The following is a 14,755-nucleotide window of genomic DNA, read 5'->3' as shown; positions in this document are numbered from 1 at the left end:
TTCTGTCAATCACGTATTCCGTATTCTGGATGAAGCAACAACGTTCGCTTTGGTCTTTGGTCAGAATAATCAGTGGACCCATGGTAGTTTGTTTTTCTGGAGGATCAGTGTTCTGAAATGAAATTACACTTGATTTAGTTTATGGGGTAAGTATGTGGCGATGAATGAATTTTAATAAACTTATATAGTTTAATAATAGCATAATAGCACATATCCATTAGTGTAATAATTTTTTAATTAGTGTAATATCATAGAGGTAACTCTAAAACTAGTAGGTCCCGAAGAAACGTGCTCAACTTTTTGGCTCAGCTCTAGTACCAACAATCAATACGAAACTAACGACTTTAAATTGGCTCACTACTTGACTAGCCTATTGGTCCCAAGCAAACGATTAACGTACCCAATTCTAGTCGAAATTCTAGTACTACGCAATGTTTGTTTTGATTCGCTATGAAAGTTTGACAGATAAAATGAGGGGTTATTGGTTTTTCCTATGTTTCGAGGGGTGAATCGATTAGCTTGGGACCGAAGAGAGTACCAGAGCTGAGTCAAAAAATTGAGCACGTTATTTTGAGACCTTCTAGTCTTAGAGTTACCTCTATGCTAGTACTATCTTCGGTCCCAAGCTAATCGATTCACCCCTCGAAACATAGGAAAATCTACTAAGTGATGCATACGCATGTTTATAAACTTGTTTCCAGCTAAAGAAAAATAGCACTAAGCAAACAAAACAAACCCCTAAAAAGACTGAGCTTCTGTGAATTTCTCCTACGGATCCGTATTTCTGCCAAATTCAATCAGTTCTACGAAAACTTCGTAGAACCGACATCACTGACTTCCATCTGTTTTGTTTTTATAAACACAGCTGACGCGCGTTGACAGAATGAGGGAAAAGTAACTAGTGAAAAAAATGCATGAACGAGGGATGCTCCGGTTGCAAAACAATTCTTGGGAATGTGCATGATAGAGGGTGCTGGCAACCCTTGGAAACTAACGATTTTAAATTGGCTCACTACTTGACTAGCCTATTGGTCTCAAGCAAACGATTAACGTACCCCATTCTAGTCGAAATTCTAGTACTACACTATGAAAGTTTGACAGATAAAATGAGGGGTTAGTGGATTTTCCTAAGTTTCGAGGGGTGAATCGATTAGCTTGGGACCGAAGATAGTACCAGCTGAGCCAAAAAGTTGAGCTCGTTTTTTCGGGACCTTCTGGTCTTAGAGTTACCTCTATGGTGCTAGTGTGCATGCAAAATACGCTCGACGATATTTTTTGAATAATGTTCCTCTAAGAGCTATGTCTGTTTGTTTGTACAATTATGGTCAAATCTAAAGCTATTAAATATTCTTACCTTACACAGAGAATGGAGAACATAGCGATGCTTGTGACAGTTCACGGATTTAGTAGGATTTGCTTAATATTCTCTCTCTCACACACACACACACACACACACACACACACACACACACACACACACACACACACACACACACACACACACACACACACACACACACACACACACACACACAAACGCGCGCGTGCGCGCACGCACGCAGCGAGAATGCGTTTCCGTCTCTTACAGCTCCTGCATGGCCAGAATGATATTCTGTAGAGCCGTTCGCGCATCGGACGGAGGCAATCGATCCAGCACCTGCATTGCCGCATGGCTGTGCTTCCTCATGAGGTTTTTCGTCCGTTCCAGTCCCGGTCCGGTTCCGATGGCCCGGTGCAGATTTCGGTAATCAATTTCGTCAACCGAACTGCTGCCTTTTTCCAGCTCTTCGTAGATGCTGGGCTCGTACTCCAGGTGAAAAAGTACGGGCGCCGAGACCAGACTGAATTGAGCTCCCAGGGGCAAACTGCTGGAGAGGAACGGCTGCAAATCGATGCAGGCTTGCCACGCCAATGAGAGATGCCTGCCGAATAGGTAGCCTTGTTTTTGCAGTTCTTCCGGCTGTCCAGCCAACATCAGTGCACCCTGACAGCTCTTTCCGAGAAGGCTTCCCCCGCCAAGCACGTGCCGCAGGGACCATTCCTTCTCGGGATTGCCCATGGCATTTTCCATCCTCATTGGTTGGGTGTTGTCTTCTAGGTCCCCGAAACCGAGCTCTTCCAGGGTGCAGTCCGCTGAAGACTTTCCACCCACCTCTGAATCCGGTCTGGATGGAAGTGGGTAGTTCTGTTCATCTCGGTCCCCGATGAAGTTGGATTCAGCCAAATCTCGATAGGCCGACGAAATGAGCATGTTCAAATCTTGGTTTCTGAAAGCAGCAGATCTTGTTATTCGTTTGTGCTTGAAGGAAATAGAGTATAGAAAATACCTGAAAGAAGCAATCTGTTGACTGGCATTCGCCAGCAGGTAATCTCCTCCAAGCAGTGCCATTTTGTTACCGAATATCATTTCACTATCTCCGCTCAGATCATTGCCAGCATTGTCCATCGCTTGTAAATTGATCATCCCCTGGTGGATCAGATGCGACGTCCGGATCATCTCCGTAACTTCGGCCAGCGCTCGTTGGGAATGCAGCACTCCGGCACTTTTGTCCTGTTCCATATCCGGAATGGAATCCGCATGGCCAGCGGCCTTGGACACCAACAGCACGATCAGTCCCCAGGCTTGCTGATTCTTGTCGTTGTAAATCAGTGTTCTGAAATGAGTTCCGTTCGGTTAGTTTCGGGTGTGATCTCATATAGCACAAAGATACATAAAGAGTTTTTAACTTGACTTGTTTCCCTGATTCAATGTTTGCTTGTTATTTATTTGTTGTTCGATTGTACAAATATTCAACGTTAGCCATTTATCAATCGATACAACGAAGAAACGTGTCTGGCAACGGTAAAAATATGAATTTAAACCACGCCGCTTACGACTTTGAGTGTAACCTTCTTCTGAATCGACCCCACAGAGCACACCTGTGTGGGCAGTTTCGGCAATTTTAAATTTCTTTTTCAATCCCGGTCATCGTGCGTTTCTTCGTTCGTTCGTTTGGTCGGTTCAGATTGTTACTGTTTTGGTGGCCAGCCTACATTTTCGGCGGGCTAGACGCGGAAAGCAGCCCGAAAGGGTGGTAACAATTTGATTTTACTTTCCATTTCGAATGTACTTTTCATTTTGCCATCGGCGAAAAAAAATGGTTTGGAACTGTGAGGAAAGCCGCCCATAGGTTTGTTTGTATTTTTTTATTCTTCGATTTAAACGTACCGGTTTTTGTTTGCATTTAGCGAAAGGTGCATGGTGCAAGGGTGCAATACAAACCTACAAATGTTTCGTTTGCGTGGTAACTGAACTAGGTTTTTAGCCTAGTAGGTTAATGAATTCATTTTTGCATGCTAGGGTCGATAAAGAATGCCAAAACGTTATAAAATGCTTACTTTATACTAGTATTGTTCAAAAGATCGATTTTGATCCTATCCTTCATAACCTTGAGCACTGGCGGGCACAGGGTGGGGCAAGGGGGGGGGGAGGGGAGGGCTCTGATAAATGAAATAAACGGAAAATTTCTGGTGAAAAACTTGCACTAGTCTGGTAAATGAAGGTACAAGCTTTATTTAAAATTAAGCTATATTGAAAATTTCTGGTGGAAAATCTGCACCATTCTGGTAAGCTTTTGGAAAAATTTTGGTCTTAAATTTGCATCCTTCTGCTGAATAGAGAAACAAACTTTAATAATAATTTCTGCACGGTTCGAAAAAGTAGTGTAAATTTCTGTTCAATATGATGCACATAAATGGAGCGTCATATATCATATAAGTTTACATTATATATCATGTAAAGTTCTGACACATTTCATGCAATGTAGCAAATATTGAATACAAAAGCCCATCTTTGTAAACAACATTGTTTACAAGTTGCTCGGTTGCGTGAAATGAAATTTAAGTTTAAGTGAATGAATGTTTACATCACAATTAAAATTCAGAATTTTTATCTGTGTGGTGTAAAATTTGCACCATTCTGATTATTGGAGGGAAGCTGCTTTACTGAAAATTTATGATGAAAAATTTGAAAATAGGGACAAGCTTTAATTGGTGGAAAACCTGCAACATTCTGATGATAGGAGACTTCCCAAGTAACAATTTCCAGTTGAAGAAACGCTTTCGTTTTGATTTTGTTCAGCTGCATGTTGAATAATAATTGCACAATGTGTTCACCACAACTTTAATAAAACCCTTGTTTACACTGGTCTGGAGAACCTATACAACTGCAACACAAAGGTGTTGTCTAACGTATTCAGTAAAACGTTTACCCAAAATCAATTTCTTGTTGAAGAAACGCTTCCATTGTGATTTTATTCAACTGCATGCTGAATAATAACTGCATAATTTGTTTATTACAACTTCTGTAAAACTCTTGTTTACACTGTTTTGGAGAACCTGTTCAACTACAGCATTATATGTATACGCGGAATAGGAGTAGAAGCAACTTTTATACAACGTTTATAGATACATATTTAAACTCAAGCTTTATTATTTTGGTGAAAGCTCTTATACAACGTTTGTAGACACCTCCTAACAGCTGCTTCGAAATGTATTAGAGATTGAACCTGAGAGGCGTTTGTTACACTCTTTTATGACTCCTAAATAATCATTGTACAACAAGCGGTGAAAAGCGTTTATAGCACTTTTTAATGACTCCTTAATAACCGTTGTTACTCACAATATTCACAGATTAAAATTAGTTTAACAATTGTCGTGGTACGCCAAAATAATTGCTTGTACAGTTTTTATTAATTTAATTTATGTGTGCACATTGAAAATATATGTAATTATGCCATAATTCACATTCTGTGATCATGGAGGAAGTAGCAACAGGCATCTGTTTAATCTTTGATTGATATTCTTTCAATTAATCTCTCTAATCATTAATTGAGAGAATTTATCTAGAAATGTTATCGTTGATTATATGATATAGGTATGTCTTAAATTAATGTTTGCATTTATTAATATAACACCTAGGGGAAATGACGGCTTCGACATGACAGACTATTTTCGGCAACCCAAATTGAACCACTATTTTCACTGGATTTTCTTACGAAAACACTTCGCTGAATGCATGCAAACGATTCTTTATGCTTTCAGCTTCAATTTGACTATATTTTTACGACTGAGAAAAAGCAATCTAGCAAGGTTTTCTTGAAATGAAACACACGCACTACAAATTGTAGCTGATTTCGAGTTGCCGATAAGAGAACAGCAGATTTACATGCAGTTCAAATGGAACGGTTGCCGAAGAAAAACTGGTTGCCGACAATACTCGCTCTCACTAGAGAAGATTGGAGCTTTGTAAAAGCGTTTCAAAACAGTTTTTGACAATTCTTTCAACTGAAATTGTTAGAGCAGCTGGCAGCAAAAGATTGTAAACAAACCAATACTGCATATGTGAGCGTTCCATAGAGAAAAAGGCTATAGAAAGAAGGTCGCTGCTTAGGTTGCCGAGAATACGTAAATTCCCCTATATATAATTTACCTCTACTCCACCGAGGGTTTCTCGAAGCAAGATTCGAACTCATGATCCCGGATTGCCAGCCGCTTCTGTTTCCATCTGCTCTATTCTTGAATACATATTTGGATCATATGAGAGAAGTATATGAAGCTCATCTTGAGTGACTTCTCTTGCAGTCGAATAATCATTGCAGTTTTTGAAGCGTTTAACCAAATGGCAATACAACTACATTCTTGTTCAACTCTGGAAGCTATTATTCAACGTTTGATCAACTCAGGTGTTTTATAAGAGCTCCCAATGTTTTGTTTTGATGCGTTTATTCCACATCCTATATGGCTCCTGTCAAACAGTTTAACCGAACGTAAACAATCATTTAAGAGTGCTCCAAGCAGCTTTTGAAGCGTTTAACCAAAAAGGCAATACAACTACATTCTTGAACAACTCTGGAAGCTATTATTCAACGTTTGATCAACTCAGGTGTTGTATAAGAGCTCCCAATGGTTTGTTTTGATGCGTTTATTCCACGTTCTGTATAGCTCTTGTGAATCAGTTTAACTAAGGTGCTATAAAAGTTATCGTAGGTCTTATAAAACATATAGTTAAACCGAACGTAAACAATCATTTAAGAGTGCTCCAACAGCTTTTAAAACTTTTAATCAAATGGCAATACAACTACATTCTTGTTCAACTCTGGAAGCTATTATTCAACGTTTGATCAACTCAGGTGTTTTATAAGAGCTCTCAATTGTTTGTTGGGTTAAAGCAGGCTATATTGGAAAATGTCTGGTGAAAAATGGAACAAAGGAAATCTGCACCAATCACAAGATTGGAGAAGCAATTTTCATTGAACATTAACGGTGGAAAATTTGCATCGTTCTGATCAGTTGAAATTTTCAGGTGTAAAATTTTCTGGGGGCAAGTTTGTATTGAAAATTTCTGGTGTAAGATTTGCAACAATCTGCTGCATGGAGGGGCAAGCTTTATTGAACCTTTCTGGTAGAAAAATTGCACAGTTCTGGTGAATTCAGGGGCAAGCTTTATTGAACATTTTTGGTAGAAAAACTACAACAACTTGAATTCCTAGAAGAATCTCAAGGGTATTGAATTCTGAGGACAGTTCCAAAAGAAAAGATTTCTAAGGATGATTCCATGAAAATTCTGCTAATAATTTTTAGTGAATCCAGCAGATAAATCCAAGATAATTTCGAAAAAATACCGAGATAATAAAAATTTTAATGAAATTCCAAAGGGATGTTGAGAAAATTTCAAGGAAATTCGGAGGATAATTTCACGCTCATTCTGGGAAGAATTTCTGGAGAATGCAGAGGAAATTCTTCTGAAAATTTTGGGAAATTTCAGTTCCAAGGTGTTCTGAGGAAAAAAAGTTCTAAAATATTCCGAGAAGAACCTCAAGGATTTTGAATTCTTATGACAGTTCCAAAATATTTCTGGGAGAATTCAAAGAACATCTTGTGGATAATTTCTAGTGCATCTTGCAGATAGCTCCAAGATTTTTTCGAAAAGAATACCGAGGAAATTAGATTTTGAGTGAAATTACAAAGGAATTTTGAGGAAAATTTCAAGGGAGTACCGATAATTTCTAGCTCATTGCGGGAATTTTTTTTTTTTGAAATTCTAAGAGAATTTCAGCTCCAAGGTGTTCTGAGTTAAGAAAAGAATTTCAAAAGAGCTCATAGAGTTCTTAAAATTTCGAAAAGAACCTCAAGGAATTCCGAGGATGAACTTTTTCGCAACTGTACAAAGTTTAAAGACAGCTTTTGGATTCCCTAATTGAAAAGTGGATATTAGTTTGCCATTGAATCTTGGTCTATTGTTGTCTTACTGGAAAATCGTCTAAGAATCTTCTCTGAAAATTTCAAGTCATTTGTTACCGTGGTGAAAAAGTTACAGCTGTTTATGTGCGTTGCAATAAATTCGGGTTTGTCCTTTATATCATCTTTAAAACATGTTGAATGTTCGGCATCATTTTCTGTCACTCCGACTGGTGGTACTTTGGGACGGTTCATCATCGACATCGTCGATGGGATTAAATTGCCAATTTCCATTGGCTGTCTGAAAGCAGTTTGCCTTGAAGAAGATGAACACCACCGGCGCAAAAAATTAATAAAATTGGATAAATTAAACAGTAGGGAAACAGTGGTGGGTTGGCAGCACCATCTCCCACGCACTTTCGAGTACTCCCCATCCCCAGATTAAATACACCATAAAAAATTGCCCCTCCTTAACAAGATTCCTGTGCACCTTGAGAGAACCACGAGTATCAAGGGGGTGACCCCGGCGTAGTGGTTAACATCCATACCTCTCACGCCAAGTTCACGAGTTCAAATCTCACCCTCGGACAAATCAAGTGTGCGACTTAAATAAAAGAAAATAATAAAATAAATTAAAATAAAAAACACGAGTATCCAGTCCCAGCCCCACTAGACTTAGATTTAAGTTCTTCTTCTTCTTCTTCTTCTTCTTCTTCTTCTTCTTGATTGGTAAAAGATGCGATAGGATTTGTTCAAAGGGATTACTGTCGGCTTCTCTTCGTCAATGACGAAGAATGTATGAAAATGATGGTTTTTGTACCGCGACAATTTATTTTTGGTTTTCGTCAAACGTCACTGACCAAACTGACCTTTACCAACTCTGATCACAACTATTTAAAAAGGCACCCCGTGGAGGCTTCTTAAGCTCACACTTAAAAAAGTTTGATATAATCAATTGTACCTAATAAAGATAGGTATAATGTCAACATTGTAATTATTCTGCTACATATATATTGGGAAGTCCTTCACCTGTTCCATTCACTTCATCTCTCTTAGCTTTTCAAGTTTAAATGCAAGTTATTTTTTGCCAATGGATAACAATTTCAAGTGTTGAAAACCAGTACCTAAATCAAAGTAGTGTTGTTCAGAATCAAGAGACTAGTCAGATTGAGTTATTGAAAAATTAAAATGTTTTGGTTGTAAAATACCTCTAGATAATTCTTTTAAAATTTGTAGTAGATGCCGTCTTCAAGTTTATCGTTTACCATCAAACAAAACGCCTTCGAATGATGGAATGCAGCAAGATGTGGAACAACCTTCTACCAGTGGTGTACGATCAAAATGACAATTTGTTATGTGTCTAAGGAAAAATACAAATAGCCAACCAATAGCCAAGAAACCAATTTCTGGAACTCGAAAATATCATTACTATATTCCAGTTTCAAACAACCAAATTGCAGTAAAAGTATTCTCTAGTTCTAACGATACACCCAATGTATTCAATGTATTCAAATAATATGAGTTGTAAAAAAAAAAAAATGTTTAGATAACCAATACAAATCTTTAATATGATATCATCAGCGTGTTTCTCTTCCGCTGCATCGAAATAGAACGGGTAAATTTGACAGTTACCGTATCTGAGAATGAATATATATATTTTTTTTTTAATTTGAAATTTTGAAATCATGGAAAAACATCTCGTTGCTGGACGTGATGACTAACATTTTAAAATGGTATAAAATTTTGAACATTATTATTACTATTATTATTATTAATTCGCAATAAATTGAGAACCACTGGACTTGGACGCAAAACTCAAATAAATTATTATTTCACTAAAAAATATGTACAATTTTATAAACTTTAATAATTAACAAAAACAATTAAAAAAATATAGATTTTTTAAAGCAAGTAATCAGCCTTAACTTTTCACCAAATTTTAAACATTTTTTAAGTTTTCTAAATAAAAACAAATATAAAGATTAAAGGGGGGGGGTGTTTTGGGATAATCAACGTTTTAAGTTTTTTTTATAAATATTAATTTACTAAGTTTTTCATTTAAGTGTTTTTTTTTCCTTAAAGATAAGTTAACAACCTAGAACTTCTTTTCAGATGTGATTTTGATCAGATCAATAGTTTTCATGTTATGATTTTTTTGAAAAAATGTAATCAATTTTTTTAATCCGCTCTTTTTAAAAGTTACTGTATACAAAAAAATCATATATAAATAAACAATATAAAAAGTTTCTTTCCAATCGGAAGGGGTTGAGACAATATTGATATATTTTTTAGCGTTTTGGGCTGGAAATGCTCTAATATAATTGATAATAATATTATGCAAAAATGGTACAGGTATCGGAAGCTCTCAATTAATAAGTGTGGAAGTGCAAGTAGAACACTAAGTTGAGAGCATGCAATAAGCTAATATGCAACAAGCTTGTAATACGATAAAGAAGAAGAACTTTTTGACACTAGACTAACAAATAGACAGCTCTATCCCACACGAAGTTCCATTGAGGGGCGGTATGATGGTGATTTTTTTCTAATGTAATCGCTCGTGTTTATAAAAGTTTAAGTGCACCAAAATTGATCAAATTTTGTATTTCGGTCCCATTTTTAATCCAGATTACACCGATGGTGTAATGGTAAGCGTGATTGCATCTCACTCCAAAGGGTCTGGGTTCAATTCCATGTCGGTACCATCGGGATTTTCTGAGGCATAAAATCTATGGTCACACCTTCCTTCGTAAGGGAAGTAAATCCGTTGATCCCCGCTCCATGAGTTTGATGGGCCGTTAGGTAGGGTCCAGGTGTGAGATCTGCTTGCCTTGCCTGGTACTCAGTACAAGATTAACGAAAAATAAATCAAGGAAAAAAATCCCTCAATGAACCCAATCAATGATTTTCACACTTAAATTATTTACCAGTCATTTTACTGGGTTTATGAATTGCGGAAAAATCTCGTTAAAATGACCGTTACTTGCTAATAAATCAACAAAGTTTACATAGGGGAAATGGCTCTATTGTTGGCCTATGGATCTAAGATTGGGCCCATCGCTAAAAATCATTTCCCCTATTTTATTTTTTATCAACCCAGCCTGTATAAGTTGCTAATGCGGCTTTCGTTGATCTTACGACTTGATAATCCGACAGCACGATCTCTCATGGAGCTTTTTTTACATTGTTAAGTTGGTAACCTTGATTTGTATGGATTTGTCAGTCGTACTATTGGATCAACCCAGCTAATCTTTCCACAACTATGGCGGATTAGCGGAGGGATACTGTAATTTACCCATTTTTCAATTGTTTGATTTTAAAAGTTTGGCCGAACAGTTCCGCATTTCAAATGTAACTGAGTAGCTAAATTAGTGGAAATTAGTGTGTAGCTGCAAAAAGGCGCGTAATATTTATGCTGTTTGTTATGCGCAAACGTTTACAAAACTACGGTTTTACATTAAATCGCATTGGTGTCTTCTGCGCACTTAATAATAAGGAATAAGGGCGCCGAAGACACCAAAACGATTTAACGTGAAACCATAGTTTTATATGAGTTCGCGCACATCCAATAGCACAAATATTACGTGAAATGCGAAATATTAAATACAGCTTTAGGATCTCTGAGCAGTGCCGTTTGCGAAAGATTTGTGTAGTCCATTTTTGGCCAGCTTTTAGGGCAAAATATTCAGGTTTTGTCAAACTAATTTCCATTAACCTGATCTAATCTTCATATCATACCACTTGATTTGCATATTTATCTTTTCTTTACGTTCGCCACGCGCAAAATCCTATCTCTTGCATGATTTAACACCGCAGGCTGGTGGCAACATGGAACTAGTTGTCCTGACAATATAACCTAGGCCTGGCAGAGACGCAATGGATTTCGAATTATCAAAATCGAACCATTTTTTTTATTGCTGCGCGGTCGAAACGGATGCGAAACGCTTTCGACAGCAAAAATGATTATTTATCGCACAAGGTCTTGAATTGTTTTTAATTTGACAAGTAAAAGTGATTTATATTTCGAACCTTGTAAAATGAGTTAATCTGAATCAAATAGAAGTTGCAGATTTTGTGTAGTTTCATAAAACGACTTTCTTTGGTATGAACATATAAACAATTATACTCTGTCAAAAACCCTCACAACTACTCATCAAGGAGAAAGCTATTGACAAATAGCTAATTATCAATTATTATGTTGCAACTTGAAAAACATGGTTGAGCCGAAGATTTCAAGGCTGAGCGAACGTTATGTATGCATCATCTTGTTCTTTGGCTTTATTACGTTCCTACTGGGACCATCAGCCCTCAACTTTGTGTTCTTTAAGCACTTCCACATTTGTTAATTTAGGGCGTTCTACTAGGCCTTAACAATTTGTTATTAGTATAATTATGTGGCAAGAACAATCATACTCTAAGCCCCGATAAGTCGAAAAAAAATCCAAGACTCGAGCTCAGCCGCCCCCAGCATGGACTTGTCTTACAGCTGCACCTTTACCGACTGAGCTAAGGGAAGCCCTGAGAGACCTTAGGGTGATAGATATCTTCATCTAAACCATAATTAACCATTGCCAAGATGAATCGATTTCAGTTATAGATTGATGCATGCAAAAATTCCTCATCCACCACGATTCCATCTGACCTTCACTGACTGGCCATCGACCCCCGTAGATCTACGCTATCATTCCTTCAACTTCGCAACGCACAAACCTACCCCACGTAAATTATGAAACAGGATTCTCCTAAAGAAAAAGGCAGGAAAAACGTAACACACAAACTCACTTGGCCGTTTTCAGCAACGGATGATTGCTGCCAACCAGTTTGCGCAGATGAAGCGCTACATTTGCTATCTCGTCGCTAAGCAGCCAGCGCAGACTGAGAAAAGACGTCGGGTAGCCCACGATCTTCTCCGCCTCGCTTACGGCCCGGTTCCAGTCGTGCTTCTGGACCGCTTTGGTAGCCGTGGCCAACTTTTCCCCAACCGTCGAGCTGGAACTGATCCGCCGTCTATCGATTGCACTTCCGGATGCTACCGTTAGAATGCGTCGGGGAACACTATGGCTTGTGCTCGTAAGTTGCTGCTGCCAGCAGATGCGGGCGATTCTGCGGAACGCCATCACTCCACACTTGACCTCAATATGATTCAATTTTCTTCAGCACGATAACCCCGTAAAATTTGGACACACTTCAATCTTGCTGCTTCAATCACGTTTAAATCACCTCAACGACGACGACGGTGACGACGCGACGGACGTCCAAAATGGGAAACTGAAAGAAAACACCGCAACCTTTCACTGACCGGAATCGGAGGGCCAGTTTGGGAGGGCAGAGCTTTTGGTTGCTCTACTGTATAGTGATTTTTTTGGGTAATGAAAAAGCCGCTCGCGAAATAGCTCTAATAAACGGACCGCACGCTCGAACTGCCAGTACAGGACTACCCCAGAAGGTGCGTACGGGCCGCGGCTCTGCTCAAGTGGTATAGCGCGCCAGTTTCTTGGGAGTCACATTTTTTCCTGCAGCGTTGGCAGATTGTAGTGTATTTTAGCGAGGTAAAATAGTTTTGCGCCACCGTGAACGTGATTAAATGTTAAAACCGAAATCGGTGGAGAACAGAATGATGAACTTGAAAATCTTGGGATTTAGTCGGTGATGATCATGATTTCGGCATTTCAGCGGAGGCGAACCAGCCCCATGCTGAAAGCATCTCTAATAAAGACAACACAACCTAACCTAACTCAGTAAGCATAAATGGTCATCTCTAGGTCACCGAGCTCCTCATACCCCCACAAACTGTTTCAACCACTTTGTTGTCACTGATGTAATCTGACTGATACGAAAAATTTAAAATCAGTGAGATCGGAGGTATTCTTCTTCTTCTTCTTCTTCACATTTCAAGCTTATTGCATATCGCATATTAGCTTATTGCGTGCTCTCAACTTAGTGTTCTAGATGCACTTCCACAGTTATTAATTGAGAGCTTTCGATGCCTGTACCATTTTTGCATTGGTATAATTGTGTGGCAAGTCCAATCATACTTCTATGCCCAGGGAAGTCGAGAAATTTTCAAACCCGAAAAATTCCTAGACCGGACCGGGAATTGAACCCAGCCACCTCCAGCATGGTCTTGCTTTGTAGCTGCGCCTTTACCGACTGAGCTAAGGGAGGCCCCATCAGATCGGAGGTATTTACATACAACTATGATTTCCGACCAGGAGTAATGCATCACAAATATCACTCATCTTTTAACTAGTCCCAACCGAAGTATATTATGTTTTAAAGCAGTGTTTCACAATCCACCACACCACCACAACCATGCATCACTCCTCCGCTCCACCACCGTCGACAGAACCCGATAAAGGATCCCAAAATATCACGCCGTAAGCCCTTGCACAACTGCTTTTTTTTTTTTTTTGAGAATTTGCTTGAAATGTGGACATTAATTTTCCCAAAATTACCTTCACCTCTGAATTTTTCTCAAAATTCCCTCTTGGTATTATCTTGGAATTCTCTTGAAACTCGCCTTAGTAGTCAATTTGAAATACATTCAGATTCTCTTTTGGCACTACATATAGTTTCTCTGAAGTTCTGTAAACTTCTCTGAACCTTCAATAATCTAAAGGTCTTTGGAATAATTCTTGATCAACTTCACTAATAAAAAATAGCCATTATAAAGAGCTTAACGACGTGCTCTGGGTATCATCCAAACCATTTGTGGGATAGTTCTACCATCCGGGTTACCGTTCGTTTATGGTGTTTGTTTAATATGGTTGCTAGCTTGCGAGAATATTTTAAAGACGTGACTCACATTATTGGACAGTTGGAGAGAATAATACCTGATCAAGCAGATGTCTTTAAAACTATCCAAAGACTTAATGGAGATCTTTGATTAACTGATGGCAAATATACTAATTGGCAATAGAGCTAACTCTTTTGCTTTTTGTAGACACGATTTTCAGCCCACAAGCTCACCTTTGCGTCAGATAAGGTAACTAATGTATTCTATAAACATTACGAGGGATGCTTCAAAGCTTTAAGAGAGGTTTAAACTAAACTTGTTTAAACATTTAATTTCGAATTCCCATAGGCTTCAGCAATGATCGCAAGATTTTTCATTGATTTACAGTGCAATAGAATTTGATTTTTCTTGCTTAACCATTGCACCTCACTCACCCCTCGACTGTAATCAAATGCAGGTTGGTTGCCTTTTCTGACGTTAGGTGTCGTGTCGAACAGTATGTTTCTGTACCCTGACTGATGTATGGGAAATCGAAGTGTGAACTGTATAATAAATGCAGTATATTTGCTGAAGGGTTTTAGAATTAATTCTGATGAAGCTGATATCTTGAGAGAATATCCGGGAGACTTGATTTAAATTGTTGGACAGCTGAAGACTTCAGAATAATAGCTGATCAACCTGGAGTCTTGTAAAAATATCGAAAGAACTTTATAAAGATCATCGATCAACTGAATAAGTTCTAATCTCCTTGTTATCTTGAGAGAATATTCGGGCGACATAATATGAATTATTGGACAGTTGGAC

General features: G+C 38.4%; 1 protein-coding gene across 1 annotated transcript; it reads right to left on the bottom strand.

Annotated features, from left to right (window-relative positions):
- Nucleotides 1–1,430: 1,430 nt before the first annotated feature.
- LOC135705061 (all trans-polyprenyl-diphosphate synthase PDSS2-like) lies at nt 1,431–12,454 on the bottom strand. The gene is made up of 3 exons (XM_065226623.1): nt 11,998–12,454; nt 2,328–2,654; nt 1,431–2,267 (listed from the first exon to the last, which is right to left on the bottom strand). The coding sequence occupies exons 1-3, from the start codon at nt 12,330–12,332 to the stop codon at nt 1,583–1,585; spliced, it is 1,347 nt and encodes a 448-aa protein (XP_065082695.1). The 5' UTR covers nt 12,333–12,454; the 3' UTR covers nt 1,431–1,582.
- Nucleotides 12,455–14,755: the final 2,301 nt, after the last annotated feature.

The sequence above is a fragment of the Ochlerotatus camptorhynchus genome, unplaced genomic scaffold, assembly GCF_037179485.1.
Source record: "Ochlerotatus camptorhynchus isolate MF236.1 unplaced genomic scaffold, CSIRO-AGI_Acam_v1.1 ptg000257l, whole genome shotgun sequence".
NCBI lineage: Eukaryota > Metazoa > Arthropoda > Insecta > Diptera > Culicidae > Ochlerotatus > Ochlerotatus camptorhynchus.
The sequence above is the reverse complement of the archived record's forward strand: the minus strand, read 5'-3'. Positions and strand labels throughout refer to the sequence as shown.

Excerpts from the sequence above, each read along its gene's own strand:
- LOC135705061 (XM_065226623.1), bottom strand. The coding sequence starts at position 12,332 with ATGGCGTTCCGCAGAATCGCCCGCATCTGCTGGCAGCAGCAACTTACG. Across the intron at positions 2,655-11,997 it reads CCGTTGCTGAAAACGGCCAA|AACACTGATTTACAACGACA; the intron begins GTGAGTTTGTGT and ends AACTCATTTCAG. Across the intron at positions 2,268-2,327 it reads CAACAGATTGCTTCTTTCAG|AAACCAAGATTTGAACATGC; the intron begins GTATTTTCTATA and ends TGCTGCTTTCAG.